At 30.7% G+C, this 15743-nt stretch overlaps 1 protein-coding gene across 1 annotated transcript; it reads left to right on the top strand.

The window, feature by feature from the left end:
* The first annotated feature begins 12718 nt into the window (after nucleotides 1-12718).
* On the top strand, nucleotides 12719-13990 carry LOC129959164 (uncharacterized). Its single transcript, XM_056071987.1, has one exon. The coding sequence runs from the start codon at nucleotides 12719-12721 to the stop codon at nucleotides 13988-13990; it is 1272 nt and encodes a 423-aa protein (XP_055927962.1).
* Nucleotides 13991-15743: the final 1753 nt, after the last annotated feature.

Here is a 15743-nt window from a genome sequence, read left to right as displayed (position 1 = left end):
TCCGTAATTTTCATTTTTTTACCCCAATTCGAAAAGGAAGAGCTGGTAATTGTCAGTGAATGCTAGAAAATTGCTGGAAATACGTCAAATTAGAGTGCTGGAGATATCATCAGCGTTAAAATTATTTTTACCAAATTGCCTGCAAGAGAACATCACTTTCAAATTTAAAGAAGGAATTACTATAATTTGCAATCAATAAAAGTTTTTAGAATTAATTCTGAGAGAAAATGAAACGGAAAGCAGAAATCTGAGTGAAGGCAAATAACTGTTACTGAAATAGCTTTATTTTTACGTAGAAATTTAAATACAAATTAATTCTTTTTTAAAAATATACCTGCTCAATTAGAAAGAAAAAAAATTTTGAAGTTTATTTCAAATGAAATTTATATTTGTAAATTCCATTATTTTACAAAAAGGGGGAATTTATAAAAAATATTTTTCCAAAACTGCGAAAAATGCAAAATACAGCACTTATTAATAATCTCTCAATGATGAAAACCATGTGCAATGATTTATAATAAAGAATGGCTTAGATGTTATGAATAAAATCTGAAACAAAGGATTGTATGCATTTCAAATATTTAACATCAAGGATTTTGAAAAGATCCTTAATGAAATCCAAGATGTTTTTGAAATAAAAATATCAGTTTACCTATAATCTTTTGTGACTTTGTCTTTTGAATTTTCTCCACTCTTTTCCTGGCGATATTCACGAACGACACAAAAGCAAAATGTTCGCTTTCAGGATGACTTCTTGAAGTCATAACAGGATAACGAGAAGAGGATTTTTCACGGAGTACTTGGGCTTACGACTCGCAACCTCCTACACTTGATAATACTGATAAAATGCCAAGACAAAATTTTAACTGGGAAGTGAAATTTGACAAATAATCAGATATTCGTATAGAAATTAATTTGAGAGAGGGGAGAGAGAGAAATAAAATCTGAAAGGAAAACACAAAATAAGAATAGTAATACTTTAATGGCGAACACAATGTTTACATAGCTGGGGTTAATTTAAGGTCATAATACAGTTTGATAATTTTAAAAAATTGATCCTATTACTTTTTCATTATTATCTGTGTTGACGCCGAATTTGTAGATATATTGATGGTACTTGATGAAGTTGTTATAGAGGGTGCTTTAGCTCCAGTAAGAAAAACTTATGGGGAGGGGGACGCAAAGACAATTGGTAATCACTTACATACAGTTCCAGAAATATCTTTTTCATATGTCGGACGGCATTATTTTGAAACAACTGTACACTTGCACTCCAAAAACACTTCTTTGTAAATGATTGAATCTGGCTTTTGTAGGAAAATTCCTCATAAAATATAAATTTATGCCTGCTCACTGGGCGTTGGCAATACTTCAATTTTTCACAACATATCCTGCAAGAACTTTCCAAAAAAAGAACTCTTCATTTACTGCACTTCAGGATTCCAGCAAGAGAAATTCAACGTTCATTTCATTATTAAAATTCTGAAGCACTTAAGCGTTACATTTAGACAGTGTTGATTGGGCTTGTTTAAATGTAAATGTTTAAATGTAATGGCTTGTTTAAACGGTGAACTTATCATGCATCCTTCTAGGATTATATGAAAGCAAAAGTTTCAAAGGACTGGCATCAAATCAATTGATAATCATATCATTCGCATCCTTCTAGCTGCCAGGAAGTCCCGTACTAAAACAGAAATTTTCCAAAATATTATCAGATAAAACCTGTGCAAAATTAAAGGTCGAAACTTCAAGCATTTCTTTTATACACCTTTTACTCGTATAAATCTCGTTATTAAAATCCTTTACTACACTAGTATTTTGATTGCTCCATTTCTTCTCTTTGGAAATCTCTTTCCTTCTTTCTGTCCTAAATCGTGAAAAATCACTTCCGACTCTACAATGCTATACGATTCCGAATCGTCTTTGTGCCGTTACTCCTCCCACAAATTTGTTAGTACTGAATCACTTTGTATATTCAATACATTGGATGCTGAAAACCATGCTTATTCTGGTACTTGGTGAGCAAAATTTCCTAGCTTCATCAGATGCTTTAATGGAAAGCTTTGGTTGATTTCTGATAAATCTTTACTCTATACCTTTACCTTTTTTGATGGGAAATTTTGAATCGGTAAAAATTATCTCTTTGTGCCTAGGCTGGTACCGTCCATCAAAAAAGTATACCAATTGTTCTTATAAATCGTGATCTACAAATGTATCAAGCTAAATGTGTCATTTGATTCAAAAATGAGAGTCAATTTAAATGCATATGTATTGGATTTGTGCGAGTGTTCTCTTTCATATTTATTTTTATAACATCTTCAATTTTCCAAAAACAATGCACTATTTCTCTTCTTTTAAATATTTTTTTTACGTTGAGAGGCCCTCAAATATGAAATTTTATATAATTTGATACAAAACAACAGGAGATATACAAGAAAAGAGGTTTCAATAATTTCAATATATATAATTATAGGAAACAGTTAATTCTTATAGCTCTTCACTTAACTTTCACATTTCATTAATTGATTCGATCGTTTGACCCTGTACCTCTTATATCTTATAAAGGTGTGCACTGAAAAAAATACTTCAAAACATTTGTTGAAATATGAATACAAAATTAAATTTCCTTATATTCATTCTCATAATGGAATTAAAATTTAAAAAAATATTTAGCATTAATAAAAACTTTTTTATTTTCAATTCCTTGTCCATAAATAAATCTTGGATATTTCGAATTGATTACTTCTTTATTCTCAATATATAAAACCAAATTTAGGAAAAAATATGTGATTCGCATTTCATTGTATTGTTCTTCATATGCTAAAGTTTTAATAATATTAAAAAATGCAAACAGTTGGTATGAAATTTTTTTAAAATCGAAAACCGTTTCAACTAAAAGAAAAATGATGATTATATGGTTGTTATAAAATTCTTCTTCATCAATGTAATATAAGTTTCATGTTGAATTTTTCATAAAGCGAAAATGAATATCACTTTAAATCATTAATATTAACTTTTTGATGTGGCATTTATATTCAACTGCTTTTCAGTAAATCGAATGATAAATAAAAAAAAATTGACTAATATAGCTATAAATTTCCATTTCATTTTTAAAATTAGTATTATCTTAAAATCTAACTGTGGCCTTTAATCCATTCATAAATTTATTATTTTATTTTATTCATTCCTTTTTCATCCAATCATGCTTTCAGAAATGTATCCATTCTTCTACGCTGAAACCAATTTTCAAAATAATAATAATAATAAATATTGTTGTTGTTACTTCAAAAATCAAAGATTTTCCAAAGCTCCCTGCGATCCTAATCATTGATATCCTAATCCATTTCAATCTCAAGCAATTCTGCTGTGTCAAGTATAAAAATACAATTTGGTTCAAATGAATGTTAAATTGTGTCTAAGTAGTCACTTCCTGAATAGCGAGAGCAGGAGCAGCAGTAAGGAACAAATAAAACTAATACTTTTTTGACAGTCTATACAAATACTAAACCATACAGATCCTACTCCTGCTCTAAAACAGAGGACTTCAAGGCATCTGGACATTAAGTGCATGTGCCTAAAATATAAAGGGAAATTTGTGTGCCTGCATTATGCTACTGTATTTGGTAATTTATTTATTACTGGATTAAAATTTTTCAGTTATGTGGAAAATATTTTTGAAGACTTTGAAGTCCACAAATTTTATGTAGCGTAAAAACAATGCGAAAGGAACAATCTAGAGCCTAGGGAAATCTTTGGACAATTGATGTAAGAATCTTAAAATCAAATTTAAAAGAATAAAAGGTTTAAAATAAAAAAAATAGGATTGATGATGAAAAGATTCATGCAGTTTGTAAATTAAAAGCCTTAGAAAAGGAATTTTAATTGTGATATTCTCATTATTAACAGAGACTTCTTACTCAGTGTCTTTGAAAGATGAAATAGGAATAGAAGATTCATTAAAGGCACTGACAATAAAAAAATTAAATATAGCTCGAGATGTGGCAATTTTTTTGTAATTTAACCATGTGATGCTGAGTTCCGACTTCTTCTCAGATGCTTTTATCTGATAAGTTGAAGCGAGATTAGACAGTAAGCCATGTTTGTATGCACTATAAACTTTAAGAAAAAAATCATGAATTCCTTTCGTTGGAAATTATTTGCAAGGTCCAGATATCTTCCAAATTATATTTTGAATCAAAATACAAAGGAAGAACCCTTACATATCGGTGTTACTTAACTGTGCATTGACTTTCCTTGGGACGGATCTCTTGATTATAAAAAAATAGTCAGAGATGAAACCTGAAACAGCAACCGTTCCTTTGAACATTCGCGCAATAGCAATGATATGGTGTCTGGCGTAAAGTAAATTAAAGTGTACTGTGTCATCGTGTATCTAGATATTTTGAAGGAAGACTATGTAAAAGAAGAACTTGATTACTTTCAAAATGCTGTGCACAGGCAATATACTATATAGGTTTTGACTGTATATCTGTATGTACTGTAAAACTGTATGTATGGACTGTAAAACTGTATATCTACTTACAGGACAAGAAAATATATATGTTAATTAACTTTCAGAAAATATAAAGGAAGGACCAGACAAAACATTGCAGCCAAAACAAATGAATGGAATGAAACCAAAAAATAATAGAAAATATTAACTACTCTTTTATTTTTAATGCATTCCATAATGCATTTGATTTATGTAACTTAAGTCTACAAAAAATATTTTTTGATTTTTTTTTTTGATAATTGATTTTTGTATTATTTTCCATATTGATTCCAAGTACAAAATTCATTTTCCTTTATAACATACATTTTTTTCACAAAATGATATCGTATTTTAGAAAAAATAAATCAAAATATTGCAACATTCTTATTTTTTATTTTATAGCAACTTGTATACAAAATTTTCTTTTATCCCTTAACTCTGCCATGATTTACATTATAAATGAGTTAATGAAAATTTTATCAGTTAAATTCTTTCTTTTTCTAGAAACTTCTTTTCTTGCTTTTCTTCCGGCAAACTTACGGGGATCATTTCTTTTCATGATTCTTTAAGCGTTGGCTATCATGCTGATATTTTGTATTCTCTGATATTGCCTTTATATCTCAATTATAGCTAGGCGAAATCTGTCTATTTTCTACCTCGCTAACTGCACATAGATTTTAAGAGAAATAGTTCGAATGCAAATTGAGAAGATGAATCATTAAGCTCATTCTACACCCGAATAGAAACCTTCTAACATCTCTTCTACAATGGATTAGTAGCATCGATATCTTTCGTTTCCAAGAAAATGAGTCAGGCTAGCTTGGAATAATTTCCAGAACATTCTCGCATTTGTTTCCATTTTGAGCTAAAATTTTCATCCTCTATCAACTCTCTGATATCACGTCTTACAAATATCGGTTCCTTCATCTCGCTTCGAGTAAATCCGGAGACTATTTCATAAATGTGTTTGAAACAATTCTCTTCCTTATATAAAGCTTTAACACATTCAAGTCAGTAAAGCTTTAACACATTCATATCAAGTCTAATTTTATTTGTGGTGGTAGAAGAAAAACTTTTTGGATGAATCAAATCTTCTCTTTGAATATTTTTGTCTCCAGGTTTTAATGTTTAATATTTTCCATTCTTTTCATAACATAATGTACCTTTTATCATGACTGCTTCATTCGCAAAATAAGTATGTACAGGTGGTATTCAAAATACTGGGAACACCTGTGAATAAAAGTGATATTTTTAAATGCGCTTCGTAAGCATTAAAATTTAAAAATAGACTCCAGTTTTTTTATAAATAACAATATGCATATTCTGGTAGTATGTGTTAGCATTATTTAAGTTCTGTAATTCTTGGATTTTGTTCAAAAGGATTTTTGGATTTTTTTCAAAAAAATGTCAGACCTCTCAGATTTTCAAAGAGGCCAAATTGTAGGTGCCCATCTAGCTGGAGCAGTGTGACCGAAACATCCCAATTTTTCGGCGTTTCTAGAGGTAAGGTGTCTAAAGTCAGGACAGCATACACATAACGCGGCAAGACAAGCTCGGAAAAGCAAAATAGTGGGCGGAAAAGAGAAGCTCAGTGAAGGATACCAATGAGTATTGAAGCGAGTCTAAAAAGTGAACAAATACAAATTACAGCAAAAGTGACCATAGAGCTCAATACCCATTTGGATTATCCAGTGTCAGTGATTGCAGTTAGAAGGCACCTTCATAAACAGAGCATTTATGGCACAACTGCAATTCCCAAGCCACTTGTCACAGATGTTAATGGTAAACGTCGTCTACGGTGGTGTCACACTCACAAAACCTGGTCTATTGATAAATGGAAGAAAGTAATATGGTCTGACGAATCGTTTTTCACACTTTTCCCTACAACAGGACGGGTGCACGTTTGGAGGACAGCTACACAAGCATATGATCGTGATTGTCTCCTACCAACTGTCAAGCATGAAGGTGGATCTGTCATGATATGGGCAGCCATGTCGTGGTTTTCTGCTGAACCAATCGTAACCCTGAAAGGAAGGGTCACTAGGGAGAAGTTTAGAGAAATTTATCTGACCAGGTGCATCCTATAATGCAAACTTTATTTCCTGCAAGAGATTGGATTTTCCAGGATGATAATGCACCTATACATGCAGGGAGACATTGTCCAATCAGGCTTGATGAACACGAGGATGAAGTTAAATATCTGCCTCGGCCGGAACAGTCACCCAACCTCAATATAATTGAACCGTTATGGTCTATTTAAAGCATTCAAACGGAATCGATATTCTCCACCGGCATCTTTTCCAGAGCTTTCACAATATCTTCAGGAAGAATGGTACAATATTCCTCTAAACACTATTCAACACTTGTATGAATCGATTCCTAGGCGAATCCAAGCTGTATTAAATGCCAGAGGTGGTCCTAGACCATACTAATAAAGGATTCTTTATAAATCTAAGGTGTTTTCATTATTTTGATACCACCCGTAAATTTCTATTAACCACTCATTGAAAAAGCAAGGATATCGCCGTAAGCAGTCCATTTATGTTATGAATACAAAACATTGCTAAATTTCAATTCAGTTTTTTTTTATAGTACTCGTTTAAATGAACCAAGAAAGAATTGGGGGGGGGGTGCAAGAAAAAAAAAGCTGAAAATGGAAAAGGAATGAAAAAGAACAGGTCGGACATGTAGCAATAGTCTAGTGATTCAGTTTCAATTTTCTCCAGTTTTAGCATTATATTTAACAAATAGTTTACCAATTTATAAGGAAATTTTAGACAAATAATATTTTATTCTTTCTCGGATAAAAATTATTTAGAGCCAAATATAATTTAAAATCTATAAATATGTTTAAATGTTTTTTAAAAAATAATGTTGCTCATTAAAATGCAAAATTCGAAAATATAGATATGCAATAAAAGAGAACCTGATAAATACAGTCAGGTTGAAATTACTTTTTCCAGTAATGACCACCCAAAAAGATATAAGAAACTACTTAGTTTTCAAACCTTTATTCCAGTGCAGGTTTGTGTAAATAGTGAATAAATAGAAATGAAATCGATTTTTAAAAGCGTACTTTTATCATCATCCTAAAAAGTATAAGTTTATCTTAATTAATTTCAGTTTTTTTAATTTTTAATTGTAATCCAATATTACAAATATTATGGAATCTCATCAGCAATTTTTCTTCACAGTTAAAAGGTACCTCTGATAATGGATAAAAACGAGATAATATTGAGTAGTTAATGATTGACTAATCTCTAAAAATATTAAAATATTGTTTTGGGTCTAAGGCATTGGGGAAACAGTAAAAAATCTATTACTTCCCATTTCATAGTTAAGAAAGCCAGGTTAAATAAAACCGTTTAAGTAGCCTCTTTTTCTACTTTATCTTCTTGATAGTTTAAACTATAAAAATTGTATATCTACTTTTTGTTTTGGTTTAGAATTTGTAAGTCGAACAACAAAGAAATCTTAAAGTATCTTTACGTATAAAATGAAGTTTTAGTGAAAAAAGAGTTTTAGTTTATCTAGCATGCAAATTTCTTAATATTATTTAAACATTATTTTACCGCATTATTAAACGTAGACAATAAAGTTCTGATTAACTAACATTTCTTTCAATCAGTTATAACTAAAATAATTTAATAAATTAAACTTCATTGAATACTAAAATGCAACTAAACAGTTTGGAGAAAGGAAAAGTGAAAAAGCTTAATTAACGCAAAACTTTGATAAATTCATTTTTCTGAAAAGTTTCTTCTAGATGCAATCTTATGAATTTATGTAATTTTATTTATGTAATTTAAATAGTTAAATATTATATTTATTTAAAATATAAATTAAAAACAGAAATTTTAATAAAAATTTCTCTAACGGAAAGCTTTTCTTCTTCAAATCGAAAGTGAAGGAATTATATAATTTTATCATCAGGTTATAAAATTATTCAAAATTAATCAAAAATGTGTGTAGTACAAATAAAAATCTCTGAGTAAAGCAGGATTAATAATTTCATTCAAATGCATTCTTATCATGTAACTACTTTTATTATCCACCGAAATTTGTCATAAGCTTCAGTGATTCTTTCTTTATTGTTAAATCAATCTTTAAAGCTCTTCTTAAAACCATAAAAGTCGATTTTCTTTAGATAACCTCATTGCTCAAAGAATCTTTATCTTATAATTATTTTTTGAAGTGTGAATAACACTATTCACTCAAAATTATTCTAATCTTGCGGAACAAATTGGCATATCCAGTACTTCCTTACCACATTTAGTGAAAGTGAATGCAAGATTTGCTCACTCAGCGAAATCGTTAACTAGAAAAATGAAAGCAATTTTCATAATAATTTACCATCTTTTAACTTTTGTTTTGAAGAAGAGAAGATGAATTCGTAACTATCAGGAATCTCGCGGAAGATTAGGATGAGGACAAAACGGAAATGGATCATTTCACATATTACTAATATCACTAAAACATTTTACAGTATATAAGGTGAGCGCTTTATCCAGAAAGCATCACACTCAGTTTTGCATTCACTTGTAACAAGTGCAGTTCTTCTCTACTGAATTTATATAATATATGAAATATGAGAGAAATGCATATAAAGGTAAGAATTCATCTTTTTTAAAAATGGCTAAGTATCATTTCAATAATTTTCATTGTAAAATTTTGAAAAATTTGCCACGAACCTTATTTTTGTTAACCTTTTTTCACTTCAATACTTCTTTTTTGATGTTTCATTTGCATTAATATCAATGGGAGTGGTCATTATGACAATATATTTCACACTTTCTTTTACCACTTATAGGATTACATTTTATATTCTGCTTTGCAATTTTGTTTTTTCGATAAAAATTTACTGATAATTAAATTATGTATTATATTTCACAGACATATATTAGTCTAAATTTCAGTAGAATTTGCCGACATACACTAAAATTCCGATTGTAACAACATTAATTCTTGGTAAAAATGATCGTAATAAATTCACATAACGTTACTGTTTCATAACAGATGTAACTATGCATATGATTTAAGATCTTATATTGCGACCTTGCTTCTTCTAGATAATTCCAAAATTAAATTGCTAGAGCTAATTACACTTGTGTCAAGTTAATATAAATTTTTATAAATTTGCAGATTATTTGCCTCAACAATGAGAGGGTTTTTTGCTCACTTTTTTTTTTTTGTCAGAACCTCAAAATATTTTTTATCACTGAGATACACTTTCTACGTTGTTTTGAAAAATTTACTCTGTGATAGAAAATACGCATTGAATAACAGATGCCTTATGATTGTTGTTTTAAATATATAAATTATTGTATGATACAAAGATTTCTTGGAAAATTACAACTTTAGGAGTGAAAAGCGTAGGCTTGAACTTCATTTTCTAAGAATCACAAAATGGATAGTTGACATTAAATTTGCTAGTTCTCAATCGACATCACGTTAGAATGGTATAGAAATTTGTTGCCTGGGATATCGATTCAAGTGTTACCCTGCTTTAAGCTCAGATTTACATGCTTTTCCCCCAACAGTATTCATGTAGTTTCGAACTAAAATTTTGATTGAAAAATAACTGAAATATTTTAAATTTGCATTTATATTTATATTGATTTTAGAATAGTGTTTCATTACATGATATATAAATGAAAATCTTTAAAGTAATTTAAGAGCTTATGAATGAAAAAATAGAATTGTAAACCCAGACATGTCAGAGATTTTGATAATTGCTGTGCTAAAAAATTGTGCTTCTAAACTATTTTATACTTATTTTATAAACTATTTTATACTATAGCCGGATAGAAACATGTGAATCTTTTTAATTCTTTGAAATGAACAAAAATATAGACTAAATTATAAAATTTCGTTTTAAAATTTTATCATCAAAATATATGAATTTTTTTACAAAATATATAATAAAGAGCATTAAAATATACATTGGCAAGTGAACTTCAGATGAATAAGCATACTTTTAATTACTTTCTCAAATTAAAGATTTTTCTCAGACTAAACTGGTTTTTAAATTTTTTTTCAGGCTTCTTAATTTTATAAAAGATCATATAAAATTATTAAAAATGATTACTTTTTAAAATTAATTTAAATATGGATATGTATATTATGTTTCAACTTCTTTTAGATAGTTAAAATTCATTTTAGCCCAGAATAACAAAAACAAAAAATGTGGTCAAAGTTCAATACGTTTGCTTAAAAATATTTCCAGAAAGCTAACTTTTGAATGTAATTAGAAAGTAATTCCCACTTTTGTTCTAAATGTATTTTTATATGACAATAGTAAAAAATCAAATAAAAGAATTAGCGCCTAAAACATATTCACATTTTTTAATTAGAATTTTTAAAGATTTAAATAATGCATTTAATTTCAAAAAATTAAAGATCTTAGACATATTTATATTCTAATATATACATAAGCAATATTTCATAACTCTAAGTTAATAATTTGCAAAAAAGCCTGTTAGAGTTCACTGTCTCTTTGTGGTTCGAAAACATCGGTCAAAACATTGGTTTCTTCGAAATAATTTTAAGAATTTTTTTCAGATGCCTTATTTATGACATCATAAATGATGCATCAAAAGTCCGCCAACAATTACTTTCCCTATTTTATGGTTGGGGGGGGGGGCAGCATCTTAGCAATCTTGGTATAGGCCAGTGATCAAAGAGTTTAAATCGGAATTAGGGTCTATGTTTTATTATTTTAAACACATTAATTACAGTCCGGTTTGACTATTCCAAGTTTTCCCATGTCAGCCGATCTCAGGCTGGAAAATGGGGGATGCAAATGAAGTATTTTTTTTTTTAGATTACCCTAGATTGCTTATGAATGACGCATTAAAATAGCGCCCATATAGTTTCTAAACAGGACCTGGATTTAACTTAATTAAACCATTACCAGAAGTTTCCTACTGTTAACGCAACTTTATTATTTTTCTCTTTCCTTTTTTTGGATTCAAGTTGGTAAACAGTAGCAGCAAATTGTAGGGATTTTTAATATATCATAGTGACATAAATAGGGTCATTGTTATAAAAAAAAGGATTAAAAAGGATTCAGCATTGTTAGGCAACGGATATAATAGTCTATTGAGTTGACTATTATCATTGATTTTCCTTATCATTGATTTTCCTTGATGGTCTAACTTCAATTTATGTGAATATAAATTAATGATATGTATATAAGGACCATAATATTTATAAAACCTAATAAAATACTCATCAAACTGATTACAACTTTTAAATAAATTGTTTCGTTGAACCAAATATGATCTTTTACTGTCTCGGAATTGCACTTGAAGAAAAGCTGCCTGTATATATTTAAAAAATAATAATTAATATTAAAACATGTAAAAAAAACACTTTTATGAGGAATTTTTAATCAAAAATCTGGAGGCTAAATCAAATAGAGCAATGCGCTGATGAAAATTAAATAAACTCATATTAAGTAAACTGGTATTGCAATCATGTTAAATGAATTTATAATGTTTTTGGGAGATTTTTTTTTTTGTTTCTTATAATATTTATAATGGTTTTAAAGCCTCTTCTTGCTGAATTCCAGATGATATCACTTCTGCGAAATTAGTTTTTATCTGACTTACACATGAATTGATAACTAAGACATCTAAAGTTATTAAAATATTCTATTATCATTGGGAACTAATAGATGTTTAAAATTTTAAATTTCTAGTACATGAGGAATGAATTGTATGTCGACTACAAAATTCCATCCTAAAAAATATTAAATATGCAAGTTAGGTAAAAGCATTTAATGACAGAAAATTGTGTCGAAGGTTAAAGTATACAATGAGAAATATAAATTATATTTCCTAAATGAAAAGCAAAGGAAAGTTCAGACACTTTTAAATATTTCTTTATGAAGGAAATGGGTAATATGATTTGTTTCAGCTGATAAACGAAGTATTCAAGCCTTCAAAAGACAAATAAACATTTATTTCAAGTTTATTTTGGAATAGGGAATATTTTTTGTTGAAAGATTTTGACTTTACAAAAAATAAGATTATTTGGGTCAGTCAAAATAAAAAATGTATGTTCTTAAACTGTCAATTATTTTATATATAAAAAAGAATTCAACATTTGTTCATGTCATAATGTTTCGATAATGCACAATTTATTTTTGTAAGTTATTAAGTAAAAATCTGGCTATTATATAAATTCGTATTCCTTTTACAGATTACAGCGTTAATTTTGCTGATGAGTCTTTATTCAATTCATGGAGGGACAACGAGCAAAGCTAACAAGAATTTTAGTGGACATGCTCATAGATCTCTCAAACCAGAAGGCAGATTCAGCAAGGGTCATGGAAAGCATGTTGGTGAGGATGGTAGATCTGGAAAAGTACTCATTGTCCATGAAGTTGGAGAATATGCTGGCCATGTAATATCTGGAGGACACGGAGGTGGTGGTGGTCATGGCTGGCTAGGAGGTGGTCATGGAGGTCATGGAGGAGGTCACGGAGGACATGGAGCAGGCCACGGGGGACATGGAGGAGGCCACGGAGGACATGCAGGAGGTAATGGTGGACATGGAGGCAGTGGTGGTCATGGCTGGTTAGGAGGTGGACATGGAGGACAAGGAGGAGGCCATGGTGGACATGGAGGAGGCCACGGTGGACATGGAGGAGGCCACGGTGGACATGGAGGAAGCCACGGTGGACATGGAGGAAGTGGTGGTCATGGCTGGTTAGGAGGTGGCCATGGAGGACAAGGAGGAGGTCACGGTGGACATGGAGGAGGCCACGATGGACATGGAGGAGGCCACGGTGGACATGGAGGAAGTGGTGGTCATGGATGGTTAGGAGGTGGCCATGGAATAGGTCATGGAGGAGGTCACGGGGGACATGGAGGAGGCCACGGAGGACATGGAGGGCATGGAGGTCATGGTTGGTTAGGAGGTGGTCATGGTGGACATGGAGGAAGTCACGGTGGTCATGGAGGGCATGGAGGTCATGGTTGGTTAGGAGGTGGTCATGGTGGACATGGAGGAAGTCACGGGGGGCATGGAGGAGGTCACGGAGGACATGGAGGAGGTCATGGGGGACATGGAGGAGGCCACGGAGATCATGGAGGTGTTGGTGGTCATGGCTGGTTAGGAGGTATCCATGGAATAGGTCATGGAGGAGGGCACGGAGGACATGGAGGAGGCCACGGAGGTCATGGAGGAGTTGGTGGGCACGGTAATTATGGCGGAGGGCTTGGAGGAAGCCACAGTGGGCATGGAGGTGCTCATGGAGGACATGGAGGAAATAATGGAGGTGGCGGAAAAGTAATCGCTGTACCAGTCATTAACCATGTTCCAGTTGTTAAACATGTTCCAGTTGTTAAAAATGTTAAAATAGTGAAACACGTTCCTGTTGTGCAGCATGTACCTGTTGTACAGCATGTTGCTGTTGTCGCAGGAAATGGCAATGGTATCGCTCACGGTGGGCATGGTGGCGGAATAGGTAAGGGAGGATATGGAAGTTGAAAAGGATCTGGACACAGTGCAGTCGAATGGGGATGGTAGAAAAACAAATTTTTTAAGACTTTATTTTGCTATTAATGTATATGAATGTAAATTTCCATCAGGTAGGGGCATTAATACTTTTAAACAACTCTTTTGAGACCAAATTTGGGAAAAGTACTTTTGTAACGTTGATTTAGTTTCAAACCCTAGCGAGTTGAAAAATATAAATTTTTAAGTAGACATTATTAAGAGCTGTAATAAAAGTTTATAAAATGTTTATAAGGAGCACTAATTTGATGAACTGATTTATGAGGGTTTAAAAATAATCTTTATCGTTTATTTCTATTAGAAACCAAGGAAATCGTGTTTTCAAAAGAACTCAGATTTAGGTTGAAACCAAGTCGACGATATTATATCTTATTTCATTGTTAAATCTCACTTATCCCGAAAGTTCTAGTATCATTTATAGCAAGGCTCCTTAAACTACGAGAGTGACCATTCATAATAAAAAAGCAAAATTTTGGAATGGCAAAATTTTAACAGAACTTTGTTCTTTTACCACTAAAAATTAAAAATTTACTAAGGAAATTAATTTACTTCATTAAAATTTAGTAAAGCTTTTAAATTTTAAAATATCGTTGAATGCATTTTGATTTTTCATTGGATAAGAATTTTTATGCATACTTTATGCATAACGAAGCTAAATTAGGGTACAATTTTTTCAGACAAATGTGCAGAAAGTATAAAATAGACCTATAGCAATAAAAATTCATCTTTTTTAACGTGTTTTAAACAGAATACTTTCTTTTAATCTCGGGACATACATGACTTAATCCTCATTGCTTAATATCTAATTAAAACATCGCAGTTTTATTGAATATTCATAGAGCAGTGTTATTTATGATATTAGATATGATGTTCACACCTTTTTTTTTTTTTCAATGTATTTGTATATGTGTTTTCTGTTATTTTTGTAGCTTTCCTGAAATATGAATTAAGTGAATATTTTGTTAAAATAAATTCTTTTTGTTTTTATCAATGTTTTTAAATTTATTTAGATTAAACAGTATTTTACGGATAAGATAACATCTTTACACATGCTAAAATATTTTAAACTGTATTTTACGGATAAGATAACATCTTTACACATGCTAAAATATTTTAAACTGTAGACCAGTATGGCTTTTATTGGTTTAACATAATTATGCAAGATTTTCACTCTAATCATGGCTCAATAAGCAATTTCTAAAACGTTAGAGATAGATTTCTACTTCCGATTGGTAAACCGCTTTAAATAAGTAAAAATTATTCTTTATGTTGTCTGACATAATTATTGAATATTTAAAAATTTATCAAGTCTAAATTTTTATGCAGTCTTCCGATCCTATTAGTCACATTTCAGAATATTCTTAATACATTAACATTTTTTTAATAAAAAAGCTCCTGGCTTCAGTGACTAAAATTCACCCAATTATAAAGCTTTGAATTTCATAATTTTAAGGTAATCAACAACTGACTGGAACCAATACTACCTGTTGATTTTCGGATCTTCCTCGAGGGGGCTATTGAATTAATCTACAATGGCCTAGAACAGTGATATTCAAAGTTTCATAATTCTCATACCCACTCAAGCTTTTTTAAGTTGATGCTTGCATAAGCTTAAGAGAATTGGGTACCCACTAAGAAAATTGCTCACATTCAAAATTCTGAAGTTCATTCCATAATAGTCTTGAATTGATTTAAAAAAGGGATGTTAAACTAAAAAAAAATTAAT

This window comes from Argiope bruennichi, chromosome X1 (genome assembly GCF_947563725.1).
Source record: "Argiope bruennichi chromosome X1, qqArgBrue1.1, whole genome shotgun sequence".
In the NCBI taxonomy this organism is placed as follows: Eukaryota; Metazoa; Arthropoda; class Arachnida; order Araneae; family Araneidae; genus Argiope; species Argiope bruennichi.
Note: the sequence above shows the minus strand (reverse complement) of the source record. Positions and strands in the feature narration are given on the sequence as shown.

Bases quoted from the DNA above. Each gene is read 5' to 3' on its own strand.
- LOC129959164 (XM_056071987.1), top strand. From the start codon at position 12,719: ATGAGTCTTTATTCAATTCATGGAGGGACAACGAGCAAAGCTAACAAG.